At 44.8% G+C, this 14,619-nt stretch overlaps 1 protein-coding gene across 1 annotated transcript in view; it reads left to right on the top strand.

Moving 5' to 3' along the window:
• The window catches only part of LOC115480407 (eIF-2-alpha kinase activator GCN1-like), a 130,620-nt gene that overhangs the window by 51,918 nt on the left and 64,083 nt on the right, over window positions 1–14,619 (top strand). Inside the window, exons 15-17 of the mRNA XM_030219070.1 lie at window positions 303–446; window positions 1,881–2,150; window positions 6,379–6,492. Coding sequence (XP_030074930.1) covers window positions 303–446; window positions 1,881–2,150; window positions 6,379–6,492 — 528 coding nt within the window. The remainder of the gene's footprint in view (window positions 1–302; window positions 447–1,880; window positions 2,151–6,378; window positions 6,493–14,619) is intronic.

The raw sequence follows: 14,619 nt of genomic DNA on the forward strand, positions 1-14,619 counted from the left end.
TTCCCTTGGAGATATGGTAGTTGAGAGAGTTGCTTATTGATTAATGTTTGTTTTATTTTAAGGTTTAATGGGATGGTTTACTAGTATAATGTGTGCTTGTTAATGTTTTAATTTTCATAATTAGTTATTTCATACTCTTTTCCTGATCCATAACATGATTGAATATGTAATAAGTCTGTAAAGTAAAAGTCCTTAATATGTAGACTTCTAAATCATATAGGACACAGGCCACTGTTTTTTCTTGCATAGTTCTGTGATTTTGCTACTGAATAAATTTGTCATGATAACCTCACTCTTTGCAGTTGATATGTCCCCCTGTGAGCACCAAAGTCCTAGCATTCCTTTCATCTGTGGCAGGAGAGGCTCTGACACGGCATCTCAGTGTTATCCTGCCTGCTGTGATGTCTGCCTTGAAGGATAAGCTGGGGACAGAAGAAGAGATTCAGGTTAGCCTTTAAGTTCATTCTCCGTTACAAGTCTAATTTACTGAACTACTGTAAACTGTTCCAATGTTTGTGATGGGCAGTATATCAAATTAATAAATAAAGTGAAATGAAACCAATTATGAGCACTCTTTATAAGAAAAATAATCAGAATTCTATATATTCTGCAGTTTTCTTTCTGGTAGTTGCTATTCTTGAAACCTGGAGGCTCATTTTCAAAGCACTTAGCCTCCCAAAGTTCCATAGAAACCTATGGAACTTAGCCTCCCAAAGTGCTTTGAAAATATGCCTCCTGGTGTTCTATTTCTATCATCCAGACTCCACTTGGTATCATATAGTAACATAGTAGATGACAGTAGTTAAAGACCAGTCTGCCCAACAAGATAAACTCATAGCATAAGTCAGCGGTTCCCAAACCTGGTCATGGAGGCAACCCAGCCAGTCAGGTTTTCAGATACAGTGCCACTCCTCCACCTTTTTGGCCCTCCCAATCCTTCTTAAAAGATTATAGCCAGGGATGGTGTCATCCTATTCATGGGAATCATTGAACCATGTCTCTGTAAATGGCAAAAATATCCAAGTCTTACTTAAACATCAGGGCTTGAAAATATTGAACCTTTTTACTTAGGCTATGAGCACTTGTGCCCATTGCTTTTCATGTGTTATTGAGTTTAGATGGTTTTCTACATAAACGTATACAAACAGTGTTGGCTTGAGTAACAATGTGTATGTTTTGCCTCTTGAGCTGTTTAGAGTATCCCATCCAGCTGGATTGCAAGCATTCGGGTTGTCCACTGTGCAATGTTCCCCTTCTCTCTGCTTCTGCCTTTGTTGTGCTTGGCTCTTCTTGTTGCAGAAGCTCCGATAGAAGAGTATGCCCTCATCCGAGTCCATTGACTGCTGTTGCTGCCTTTACGTAGTTGATTAGATCTTGGATGCTTTGTTCATTTGTTTTGGTGTCCACTGAGGTTGCTGAGTGAATTGCCCCTTCCTGTGTTGGGTTATGCCCTATTCCTTGCCATGGTATATGGTACACTGTCCACCTGGTTGCTTTGATCTGTGATTGTTTTACACATCTGGCCCATATTTGCTTTTCCCAGTCAACATCTGCTTGCATCCAGTCGTATTGCTTTCTTTCCCTTTTCCCGTTGGCCATTCACTTCTTATATGCTCCTTGTTCTCTTTGAGTGTCTGCACTCCTTGTCTTTTACCACTGTAATGACTTTACCCTATATAGTCAGCTTCCTCCCTTGCAGTTTTTAAACAATTTTGGATCCAATATTCTCTCAAACTATCTCCTGTGATCTCACTTTATCTTGTAGATTTCTGGTTTTGACCTTGATTGCTCTTCATACTAGATCTGTTGTATAGTTGTCTTGTAAAATTGCTTGAATAAAAGCACTGTGTCATTAAATAAATAAAATAATTTATTTGTAGGAGTTGGCCAACTGCCAGGCTGTAATTCTGTCTGTGGAAGATGAGGCAGGACAGAGAATTGTTATTGAGGACTTGCTGGATGCTACACGTAGCTCTGAAGTGGGAATGCGGCAAGCAGCAGCTATTATTTTGAATATCTACTGTTCAAAGACAAAGGCAGACTACACAGCCCACCTCAGAAACTTAGTCTCTGGTCTCATCCGACTCTTCAACGATACAAATAGTGAGGTGCTGAATGAAAGCTGGGATGCTCTGAATGCCATTACCAAGGTAAGATGGAATTTCCATGACCTAATACACCATGGAGTAAAAGTCAATTGTGTTAAATGTGTTATGTCTTTGGAATCATATCATTATATCATTCCTTTTTACCCACTAGGCCAGTCCAGAACTGACAAGTTATGCCCATCAACCAGCAGATGGAGGCAGAACCTAAAAAGCAGGACTGGGCTGCTGAATGCTCTCAGGCCCATTTGTAGAGCTGGTTTCCGAGTAGAGCAGAGAGGTTTAAAGGAGAGATCCATGACCGGCTGTGGGAAATACTCAGAGGAGTCTGGGTCCCTTCCTTATCTAGATATGCTGGCTTGTGAGGAGGTCCTGGCTGCTGTTGGCCCCTCTTTTCCTTTTCCCCTCCCTTGCCATCTTCTCTCTTTCCTTTTCCATTTGGGCTTTAGGCATAGGTGCCGACTCCATGGGTTCTGTGGGTGCTCGAGCACCCCCAATATTTTCACCCGCCGGAAGTCGGAACCGGAAGTTCCCTTTGCCAGCCCAACCTGCTCAGTGCATGCCCTCTTCTCCCTCAACAGTCTTCCGCCGGTCCCGGCGGCAGCAGTAAAAGGCGAGCAGGCTCGGCGCTTCAGCCTTCACTTCTCTCGCTTCAGCTCTGGTCCCACCCTTGCAGAAACAGGAAATGAGGGCGGGACCAGAGCTGAGAGAGAAGGGAAGACTGAAGCGCCGAGCCTGCTCGCCTTTATTTATTTATTTATTTATTTATTTGTTTGTTTGTTTGTTTGTTACATTTGTATCCCACATTTCCCCACCTATTTACAGGCTCATTGTGGCTTACATAGTCAGATACTTCAGATGAGCTGGATCCCGAGATGTACCTTACTAATTTAGACTTGCCAAAGCTCTCAGAGCAGCAGTGTTTGCTGCTCAATAAACCTGTAGATCCTGAAGAGATTTGAATGGAGATAGGGAGCAGTGCATTGAACAAAGCAGCAGGCCCGGACGGAGGCAGCTATAGCTAAGCCGCTGTCAGACTTCTTTAATACATCTATAAAATCGGGCGAATTGCCATTATCTTTACGATTAGCAGATATAATGGTGTTTCTTAAACCAGAGAAAGATCTGACAAGACCAGAATCATATAGGCCTACCTCACTAATTAGTTACGAGACTAAATTGCTTGCAGGGATCATGGCAAAACGTTTAGCAAGGGTGATACCTACAATCATTGCAACGCCCCAAGTGGGGTTCATCCAGGGTAGACAGGCTGTTCAATATAGAGCTTGATGTTATTAACTTATAAAGATACTAATTTTTTGGAGTGACATTTGCTCAATTGGTTAGGTTATAAATGTGAATCAGCTAATGCTGAGGGAAGTCAGCTTATAGCTCATCTTACAAATCTGGAACTTTGTTATGTTGCATATTTGAATACTGTTATTACTTTAGACTTGTTGATACTATTGTAAGCAGGATGTGATATTGCAGTTAATCTGGCTGCCGAATACCAGTTGCAGCTGGTGGTTTATAACATGGATATAGAGCAATCTTTGTTGGGACTGTCCATACGTAGAGGCACTGTTTGTATGACATAAATTTTCAATAAAAAAAATTGAACAATAAATTTAATAAAACTGCAAACTCTAACTGGTGCCCTTGGTGCAGGCACATATGCATCCCCTTTAAGCTGTCCCTCCTCTCTCACTGGTTTGCAGAACATCAGTTTTATTAGAGGTGATTGCCTTAGACACTGGAAGCATGAGCCAGCAAGTGATGGTGACTCCTGGATCGCAACCTGAGCAAGTGCATGGACTTGGAAAGTCTGGATTAACTGATGGTTGTAGCAGTTGCCAGCCTCCCAGGTTGGATTGCTCACTGATGGGGCCAGGTGGTTAAAGGTCGGTGGTCTCCTATTGAAGTAGCATGGCTAATCAACCAGTTGTAAATTCAGGCAATTCAGAGGGTATTGTGCGCCTCCCAGGGTGAAGAGCAGGGCCAGACAGTTTGCATGTTTTCTGACAGTTCCATGGTGGTGGGATATATCAGTCGGAAAGGGAGAACAAAGAGCTTGCCAATAGACAAGGAAGTGGCAGTCATGTTAAGTTGGGCTGAAGCTTACCTGAGAGCATTGTCAGTGGCTCACATAGCCATAGAACTGAATGTGCAAGCTACTTCTTAAGCAGGCAAATCTTGGATTAGAGAGAGTGGGAGCTCTCTGAAGAGGTGTTTGCTCAGATTCATGTCTTTTGGAGGAAACTGGTGATGGACCTCATGGTGACAACGTGAAAAACCAAGGATCCAAGGTTCTTTAGTTGAAGGAAGGAGTTCAGATCAGAAGGACTTGCTGCCATTTCTGCAGCCTTGGCATTTCTCAGGTCCTCTGTACATTTTTCCACCATAGCTGATGGTGGGTAGTGTTCTGCAAAGAATAGCAGACCATCTAGGCTTGGAGGTGCTGCTGATGCCAGATTGTTCCAGGGTCTGTGGTACGCAGACTTAGTGTGTCTGTTGGTTGGGTACAGTGTTTTGCTTCCCCTAGAGTATATGCATTCTATTACAGGGACTGGAAGTAATGGAAGAACTGTTTTTTGTTTTATGGCTTGGCCCTTGATAGGGCATGTTTGAGGTGCAGGGGCTATGCTGAGGAGGTAATTTCCACACTGTTGCAGGCGAGGAAGCATTCCACTTTATTGGTGTATGTGAGAGTCAGGAGAGTCTTTTAGGCTTGGTGCAGGGAAAGGGCTTGGAAGCTCTCCTGTGCTTCAATTGCCCAGATTCTGTCCTTTTTGCAAGATGGCAAGAAGAAAGGCTTAGCCCTGTTCTCCTTTCAAGTTCAGGTTGCAGCCTTGTCTTGCTTCAGGAGCAAGCTCAAGGAGGCCCTTCTGGGGCCCCATTTGAATGTGGTCCAGATTTTGAAGGGCATAGCTCATCTGAGGCTGCCAGTGTGGCCTGTGGTGCTTCAGTCCTTGTTGGCAGCACTGATTGAACCACTTAAGAAGATGTCTTTAAAAGGTTTGACCCTGAAGGTTGTTTTCCTTCTGGCAGTCTGTTCTGCTAGAGGTGTGCCAGTTAAGGCCCTGTCTGCATTTCTTGGAGGCAAGTATTTAACTTAAGACAGTTCTGTTCTTTCTCCCTAAGGTGGTGTTGGCTTTCACGTTAATCAGACAGTGTTTTTTGTTTTGTTGGGGGGGGGGGGGGGGTTGCTAGCCTTTCAGTGACTGGATTGAGGAGAGGATTTCAAGAGCCTCTAGCCTTTGGATGTTTATAGGCGTTCTTGAAATGTTTGAAGGTAATGAATGGATTTTGCAGTTCAGATCATTTATTTGGCCTGCTCGGAGGTTTAAAGAAAGGAGAAGCTGCTTTGAGGGCCAGCATTAAGCAGTGGCCAGAGGAAGCATTTTGTGCTTCTTTCTTAGTGGTTAAGCTCCATTCTACCAGTAGAGTGGCCACCTTTTGGGTGGAGTTGCAGTCAGTTCTTCAGGCAAATATCTGTAGGGATGCTATTTGCTTTTCCCTTCATTCCTTTTCAAAGCAGCATAGATTGGATGTTCATGCCTAGGAAGATGCTTCTTTTGAAGCTATGGTGCTGGTGACCAGGATTTCAGCTTCCCACCCTAGGTGAGAATTGCTTTGCCACATAACATCAGTTCTGAACTGTTCTGGGGGATGAAAATCAGATGGACATTTGGTCTTACCTGTTCATTTTCTTTCCAACCAGATCAGTCCCCCTCCCTCTATGATGTGTTATAGCTAATTCTGGGCTCGTGTCTGGCAGTGGTAGTTATGGTAGGAGGCATTGATACCATTCTCTCTTTGTTTCAAGAATACTGGGTTGCTAGAGCTGCATGGTGCCTCCAGGCTGAAGCTCGCAACTTGTTAGGCTCTATCTCCATCCACTGGCTGATGGGCATAACCCATCAGTTCTGGACTGATCTGGCTGGACTCAGGGAAAGAAAATTAGCAAGTAAGACCATTTTTTTTCCTTAAAGACCTGAGTGTTAGAAAAAAAAATATATATATATATATTACACCATGCATTTGTATGAATGTGCATCTTAATTTTTTATTTTATTACTTTATATTTAAATCTTTATTGTAAATAGAATAATACAGAAAATTGATATTTGTAAACAACAATAATAAAAGAACATATTTTCATTAGATACACCATTTAATCCACCCCCCTCCCCCCAAAAAAAAGACCTGCAGGAGATAAATGACTTTCAAGAGGCCTTAATTCTTATATTTTATTGCTTTAATTATCCTGCAGAAACTGGATGCTGGGAATCAACTGGCTCTTATTGAAGACTTGCACAAAGATGTGCGCATGGTAGGGAATGAAGCCAAAGGAGAGCATGTACCAGGATTCTGTATCCCAAAGAAGGTAAATTATATGTTTGTTCAGTATCAGATACAGAATTATGGGCATCCAAGAAACTAGTTAGGCTCTCTATTATGAAATGAGCCCCTATCTGAAATGTCCAAAAAAGGAGCCTGTTTTATGCTCATTTTATAAAAGCAAAATACCAAATGAAATACTACTACTACTACTACTAAACATTTCTAGAGCGCTACTAGGGTTACGCAGCGCTGTACAAATTAACAATTAAGGACGGTCCCTGCTCGGAAGAGCTTACAATCTAAAGGACGAAATGTCAAGTTGGGGTAGATAAGTTTTCCTGAGAAGAGGTGAAGTGGTTAGGTGCCGAAGGCGATATTGAAGAGGTGGGCTTTGAGCATTGATTTGAAGATGGGTAGGGAGGGGGCACGGCGTATGGGCTCAGGGAGTTTGTTCCAGGCATGGGGTGAGGCGAGACAGAAGGGGCGGAGCCTGGAGTTGGAGGTGGTGGAGAAGGGTACTGAAAGGAGGGATTTGTCTTGAGAGCGGAGGTTACGGGTAGGGACGTACGGGGAGATGAGGGTAGAGAGGTACGGAGGGGCCGCAGATCGAGTGCATTTGTAGGTGAGTAAGAGAAGCTTGAACTGTATGCGGTATCCGATTGGGAGCCAGTGAAGTGACTTGAGGAGAGGGGTGACATGAGTATATCGGTTAAGGCGGAAGATAAGACGTGCGGCAGAGTTCTGGATGGACTGAAGGGGAGATAGATGGCTACGTGGGAGGCCGGTCAGGAGTAGGTTGCAGTAGTCAAGGCGAGAGGTAATGAGAGAGTGGATGAGAGTTCGGGTGGTGTGCTCGGAGAGGAAGGGGCGAATTTTGCTAATGTTGTAGAGGAAGAAGCGACAGGTCTTGGCTATCTGCTGGATGTGCGCAGAAAAGGAGAGGGAGGAGTCGAAGATGACACCGAGGTTGCGGGCAGATGAGACGGGGACGATGACGGTGTTATCAACTGAGATAGAGAGTGAAGGGAGAGGGGAAGTGGGTTTGGGTGGGAAAACAATAAGTTCAGTCTTAGACATATTCAGTTTCAGGTGGCGGTTGGACATCCAGGCAGCAATGTCGGATAAGCAGGCCGAGACTTTGGCCTGGGTATCCGCAGTGATTTGTGGTGTGGAGAGATAAAGCTGGGTGTCGTCGGCATAAAGATGATAGTGGAGACCATGAGAAGAAATCAGGGAGCCTAGGGAAGAGGTGTAGATTGAGAAAAGAAGGGGCCCAAGGACAGATCCCTGAGGAACTCCAACAGAGAGCGGGATAGGGGAGGAGGACGCACCATGAGAGTGTACTCTGAAGGTACGATGGGAGAGATAAGAGGAGAACTAGGAGAGGACAGAGCCCTGGAACCCAAGGGAGGACAGTGTGTCAAGAAGTAGGTTGTGATTGACAGTGTCAAAGGCGGCGGAGAGGTCGAGGAGGATGAGGATGGAGTAGTGACCTTTGGATTTGGCGAGGAATAGGTCATTGCAGACTTTAGATAGTGCTGTTTCTGTTGAGTGTAGGGGGCGAAAGCCGGATTGAAGCGGATCAAGGATGGCATGAGAGGAGAGAAAATCAATACAGCGGCTGTGAACGGCGCGTTCAAGTATCTTGGAGAGGAAGGGTAGGAGGGAAATGGGGCGGTAGTTGGAGGGACAGGTAGGGTCAAGTGATGGTTTTTTTGAGGAGTGGAGTGACCACAGCATGCTTGAAGGTGTCCGGGACCGATGCAGTGAAGAGAGAGAGGTTAAGGATATGACAGATGGTGGGGGTGATGGTAGGAGTGATGGTGTTGAGTAGGTTGGTGGGGATGGGGTCAGAGGAACAAGTGGTGGCTTTCGAGGAGGAGAGGAGATGGGTGATTTCCACTTCGGTGATAGCAGGAAAGGAGGAGAAGGAGGCCTGGGTAGGTTGGATGACAGAGTGAGATATAGGCTGAAGAGGAGGAGAGGGAGTAGTGGAGAATTCGAGGTTGATCTTCTGGACCTTGTCACGGAAGTAGTGGGCTAGAGATTGAGGAGAGAGTGAAGGGGGGGTGGGAGCAGAGGGCACTTTGAGGAGGGAGTTGAGGGTGGCGAAAAGACGACGAGGGTTAGAGCTGAGGGAATTGGTCAATTGGATATAGTAGTCCTGCTTAGCGAGGAATAGGGAGGATTGGAAGGAGGATAGCATGAATTTGAAGTGAATGAAGTCAGTAAGGGTGCGAGATTTCCTCCAGAGGCGTTCAGCCGAACGGGCGCAGGAGCGGAGGTATCGGGTGCAAGGGGTCAGCCAGGGCTGGGGATTGGTACGTCTTGTGGGCCGGGAGGTGGACGGTGCAAGGGTGTCAAGAGCAGAGGAAAGAGTGGCATTGTAAGTGGAGACAGCTTTGTCAACGGATGTGGAGGACAAGATGGAAGGGAGGAGATCAGAGATAGTAGAGGATAAGGTGGGGGGGGTCGACAGCCTGGAGATTTCTGGACGTAGTAGTTAGTGTTGGGCGAGATTGAGGGGGAGGGTGCTGAAGTGTGAATGTGATAAGGTGGTGGTCGGAGAGGGGAAGAGGTGAAACGCAGAAAGTGGAGGGTGAGCAAGTAGAAGAGAGGACGAGATCAAGACAGTGGCCAGATTTGTGAGTAGGGGTGGTGGGGCTCAGTTGGAGGTTGAAGGAGGAGGTAAGAGCGAGGAACTGAGAAACATACGAATCGGAAGGGTTGTCAGTGTGGATGTTGAAGTCACCGAGAATGAGGGATGGGGATGAGGGCTCAAGAAAGACGGAGAGCCAGGCATCGAAGTCGGTAAGGAAGGAAGGAAGGGATTTCTCAGGGGGGCGGTAAATGACTGCAACTCTGAGTGGCAGTGGGTGGAATAGACGGATGGAGTGAACTTCAAAGGATGAGAAGCTGTGAGACTGAGGTAGGTGGAGAGGTTGGAAGCTGCAGGCGGGCGAAAGTAGTAGTCCGACGCCGCCACCGCGGCCGACTGGGCGGGGCGAATGGGAGAAAAGATAACCTCCGTGGCATAGGGCTGCCTTTACCCTATATCTATGCGTAAACTTTTTATAAACTAACCTTTCTTTTGTGAAAACATAATTAAAAACAGTAAATGCTATCAAAGAATTTGTGAGGACCATCCTTTATATGCATGGGCAGTAGTTGTGAGTGTTATAAAAGCAACATAATCCCCTGCTTGCTTTTATAAAATTGGCTTGCACAGCAACTCCTGGTAGCACCTGCTCAGAAACAGGTGTATGTATTTGGCACATGTACGCATGTATTTTATAACATACATGGCAGCTCTGTCCAAACTATGTGCAGATTGCATAAAGGTAATTATAATCTTGAGTTGTCCCTACCTTTATGCATGTATACCCGTGCACAGTTTTATAAGAACCATTTTTACATGTAAAACATGTTGAACCACACTGTGGCACTCATTTTCAAAGCAGATGGATGTCTCAAAATGGCCCAAAACACAGTAACACATCCATCTGCCAAAAATGTCCAAATTGTGATTTTTGAAAGGCAGAATTTGGATGATTTACACTGCAGTTCATTCAAATAGCATGGAGGCATGTGGAGCAGTGACTTGGGCGGACCCAATATTAGGGCGTGTTTCAGCGATAATGGCATGAGAAGAAACGTCCAAGGCAAAAAGGTTTTAATCACATCCAGAGTAGAAAAACCAATTTGACCAATTGTAATTCTGTTACCCGGAATGGCAACTGCCATTACGGCAAATGTAAGCCACATTGAGCCTGCAAATCGGGTGGAAAATGTGGGATACAAATGCAATAAATAAATAAATAAAAAGTTGCCCTGATCGAGCAGCTGACCACTGGAGGCTGAAGGCATGACCCCCACCTCCTTAATCTCCCAGTTGTTACTGATCCCCTCCCACCCCCCTAAGAAGTGAAAGTAACAGTGGATACCAGGCTGTATGACAGCTTCAGGTATTATGGCCATTCCTAATAGAGCAGCAAGCAAGTGTAAGAAGCAACCTAGTGGTCAGTGCAGTGGACTTTGAGCAACAAGACCCAGGAATGGATCCTCAGGAGCTTAACCGAGATTGGATAGCAGAGCCGGTAGTGGGAGGCGGGGCTGGAGGTTGGGAGGCAGCGATAGTGCTGGGCAGACTTATACAGTCTGTGCCAGAGCCGGTGGTGGGAGGCGGGGATAGTGCTCTGCAGACTTATACGGTCTGTGCCAGAGCCGGTGGTTGGGAGGCGGGGATAGTGCTGGGCAGACTTATACTGTGCCCTGAAGAGCATAGGTACATATCAAAGTAGGGTATACACAAAAAGTAGTACACATGAGTTGTCTTGTTGGACAGACTGGATGGATCGTGCAGGTCTTTTTCTGCTGTCATCTACTATGTTACTATATGTGTAACTCCAACGTTAACATTTTTATTTGTGTACAAATAATGTGAACTCTCCTAGAACATAGAAATACCTACTGTACCTGAATTTATAAGACACCTGCAAGCGTGATGGCTGTTGTAGTGGTGTGCCTTTAGGTACAGTAGGTTTTTATCAGTTCCTGGAGGGCTCACAATAACATATAAAGGAATTAAGGTTGAATTTGTACCTGAGTCCTGTTGTTTAAACTCCACTGCACTGATCACTAGGCTGCCCTTCTGCTCTGTAGAGACGTCTGTGTGGCCTTTTGGTACAAATGACGCTAGACAGATGTTTTTGTGCATGTATATTTGTCCTGTTTTATTCTTTTAATATTTTACCTATCCCTTTTCTATCAATAATTGTAGTTCCTTTCTTGCTTTTTATCTCAGTATTTTTACTATGTTGTAAACCATTCAGATGGCTCACTTATAGGCAGTTTATCAAGATGTATATAAACTTGAAACTTTTTTGGACATTTCATTTTGAAAAATGGCTATTCATTCTGGAATTTTTCATCACAGGAACGTCCTTCTCATTTATTTTCGAACAGGAAATCCTTACAATTTTCCTGTTCAAAAATGGCCGTGAGATGGATGGGTTTTTTTGGACATTATGAGCAGGACATCTTAATTCTGACTTGGATGTTCTTTTGAAAATGCCTCTCCATGTTTACTGACTGGAATATTTACGTTTCATTAAATACCATCTTTGCACCAAGCTTTTATCATGGCTGCTGGAGCTCACTGCACTGTTCCCTCTAAGCTGAGTGGGAGTCCCCCAAGTACATTGCTGCCAGTGAGAGGTAGCGCTTCAATATTGTGTTTTCAATCTCCAGGGCAGGTTCCCTGGAGTCCTGCAGAGCTTGCCTGTACCTTACTATTGAAAATATGATAGTGAAACAGCACCCCCCCCCCCCCCCCCCCCCCCACCGGCAGGACTGTAGGTAGAAGACTTCTGCTCAGCTTAGAGGGAACAGTGGCTCACTGCCTCGGCCATAGCTTCCATCAGTGGCCCCTCCAGTTCTCATATGTCTGCAGCTTATTCCCCTTCTCCTATCCTGGGGTTCGGCATCTACCCTCCCTCCCAATCCCCCCACCAGTCTACCTTAAGGTGGTCTTCTGTTGGTCCCCAAAAGTGGCAGTGTTGCACACAGGCTGCCTATGGCCTGCTCTGAAGCTTTCCCTCTGGCTCATCTCACCTTCTCTACATCACTTCCTGTTTCTGCACGGGCACTGGCAGGATGGGTCAGAGTGAAATCTTCAGATCATGCTACAAGCAGCATATGTACAAAGCTGTTGCTGCTGAGGATCAAAATAAGCCCACCTTTAAGGTAGGGTGGATGATGGGGGTGGATGATGTAAAATCGCAGATGGTGGGAAAGATGTCAGGTTGCGCTGAGGACAGGGGTTGGAGTAGAAGAGAGCAGAAGAGATGTTGGAGGAAACAGGAGATGCTGCAATGTGATTAACTGTGATTAAAATGCAGCCCTAATAATAATCATCTTTGATATCAGGTATTGACTACGCAACTTTGAGAGGAATGTTTCTCTTGATTTTCAGTACTTTAACTATTGTAGGTAAATTTACTGGTCTTCTTACTATTTACTCATACAAAATAGTCACTGATTTATGTATTATCCATAATCTGTTTCTAGTAGCGCTGTACTAAATAGCATAATTTACTATTTGGCTGAATACAAATAATGAAAAAAATTATTTGGCCAAGTACAAATAATGAATATGAATAATGGGCATTGAGCTTTAACATGACAATAAAAGAAACAACGTGAAATCAGAGATAAGTTGTTTATTTCATTAGGATTTAGCACAGTAAAGCCCCGGATTATTCGTATTCAAATTTAAATCTCTTCTAGTTATGGGCAAATAGTCCATTATGTTACTATGTTAATCTGTCTATATTGCTGATATGTCTAAAGTGGAATATGATATGCTGTGTTATGTTATATTTTCTCAATAAATGCTTTTAAACATTTAAAAAAACCAAAAACAAATTTAAATCAGTATTTGGCTGAATACGAATAATGTGTTTGGGTCACTATTTGAGGCTGAATTGAATCTAAATATTTGCTACAGCCCTAGTTTCTAGATACCAGAAATTTTAAAAATCTTTTTCTACTTTCTCCTTTTCAAATAATTTACGCTTTCTCTTTTAAAACTAGAGGGCCTGATTTTGTAACTGGACGCTAATGTGAGAAGTCCAAGAAGGCACCTATTTTATAAAGGCAACATAGATGACTCTGTGCCTTTATAAAAATAGAGGCCCCCAACCAGCCCCAGTAGCACACGGATACCAATGCCCACATTTATTTACACCTACTATGAAGTTTGTGCAAATGTGTTCATATACTCTAAGAATATACTTGCTTGTTTTATAAAATGTGTGTGCATATTGCAAGTTCCCCTTCTCCCCTCCATGGAATACCTGTACATGGTGTACATGAAAGTACATGCTGGCTTGTTGCTGAGTGTATTTATACATAAGTATACTGCTGTACAGTTTTAAGAAACACTTTTGTGAGTAAAACAAGCTTTCCTTATCGCCAGACCAGGTCTGCACTCACCTTCCGTCTGCTGAGGAGACTGAGAAATACTGGATGGCTCATGGCTGTACACCACCTAATAAGGTGACGTTACTCAGTAGTTCTTAGTCTCCTCATCTGCTGGACATAGAAGGGAGGAGTGACCTAGTGGTTAGAGCACTGGTCTTGAAATCCAGAGGTAGCCGGTTCAAATCCCACTGCTGCGCCTTGTGATCTTGGGCAAGTCACTGAACCCTCCATTGCCTCAGGTACAAAATTAGATTGTGAGCACTCCAGGGACAGGGAAATACCCAGTGTACCTGATTATAACTCACCTTGAGCTACAACTGAAAAAGGTTTGAGCAAAAACTAAATAAATGGTCTGGAGAGATTCAAGGAAATAAAATTAGGCAAATCTAATTTCTCATTCCACAGGGGAAATTATCTCCCAGATAGAGAACAAGCCAGGTAAATGGGTGCCCGGGAAATGAAGTCAGGATAGGACTACCTCAGTTGTGTGCCCTAAAATTTTTATTGGGTATTTTCACTTATGTACAGGAGAGAAATCACGTGCCCAGTTGGGATGAGGAAGTTCTCCCCCCCCCCCCCCCAACATTCAGCGCTGATCGTTGCCAGCTAAATTATCCCCTGATATTCAGTGTCGTGCCATATCAGGATAATTTGGGGTGGACTGGCTGCTGGGGGTTTTGTGGGCCTGGCCGATATTCAGCCGGGGCCACATAAGTTATGCAGCCCCTGCTGAATATCAGGCCGCTCCAGCTCGCGTTACTTTTTTTTTTTTTTTTTAAGAAATAAAGCTTCTGAACCCCCTCCCATCCCAATGTCCCCTCTTTTGTTCCTCCACCCCCCCCCACCACCACACACACATTAAGACCCTGCACCCTGCCTCCCCCCAATGGTGAAGGTAACTCCCCCCCTTACCTACATCCCTGGTGATCCAGCAGGGTCATTGGGGGCAGGAACGCAGCTCCCTCGCTGCTGCCCCTTTCGGCGCCTCAGGAAAATGAGTTCGCAGCAGCTCACGATAGTACACAAAGTACTGTGAGCTGCCACGAGAGGTCACAGCAGCCATTTTCCCAAGGCGCCACAAGAGGCAGGAGTGAGGGAGCTGCACTCCTGCCCCCAATGACCCCACTAGACCACTAGGGATGTAGGTAAGTCCCCCCATAGGGGAGAGGTAGGGGTGGTGGGTCTT

Source organism: Microcaecilia unicolor, chromosome 11 (genome assembly GCF_901765095.1).
Source record: "Microcaecilia unicolor chromosome 11, aMicUni1.1, whole genome shotgun sequence".
NCBI classification, from domain to species: Eukaryota; Metazoa; Chordata; class Amphibia; order Gymnophiona; family Siphonopidae; genus Microcaecilia; species Microcaecilia unicolor.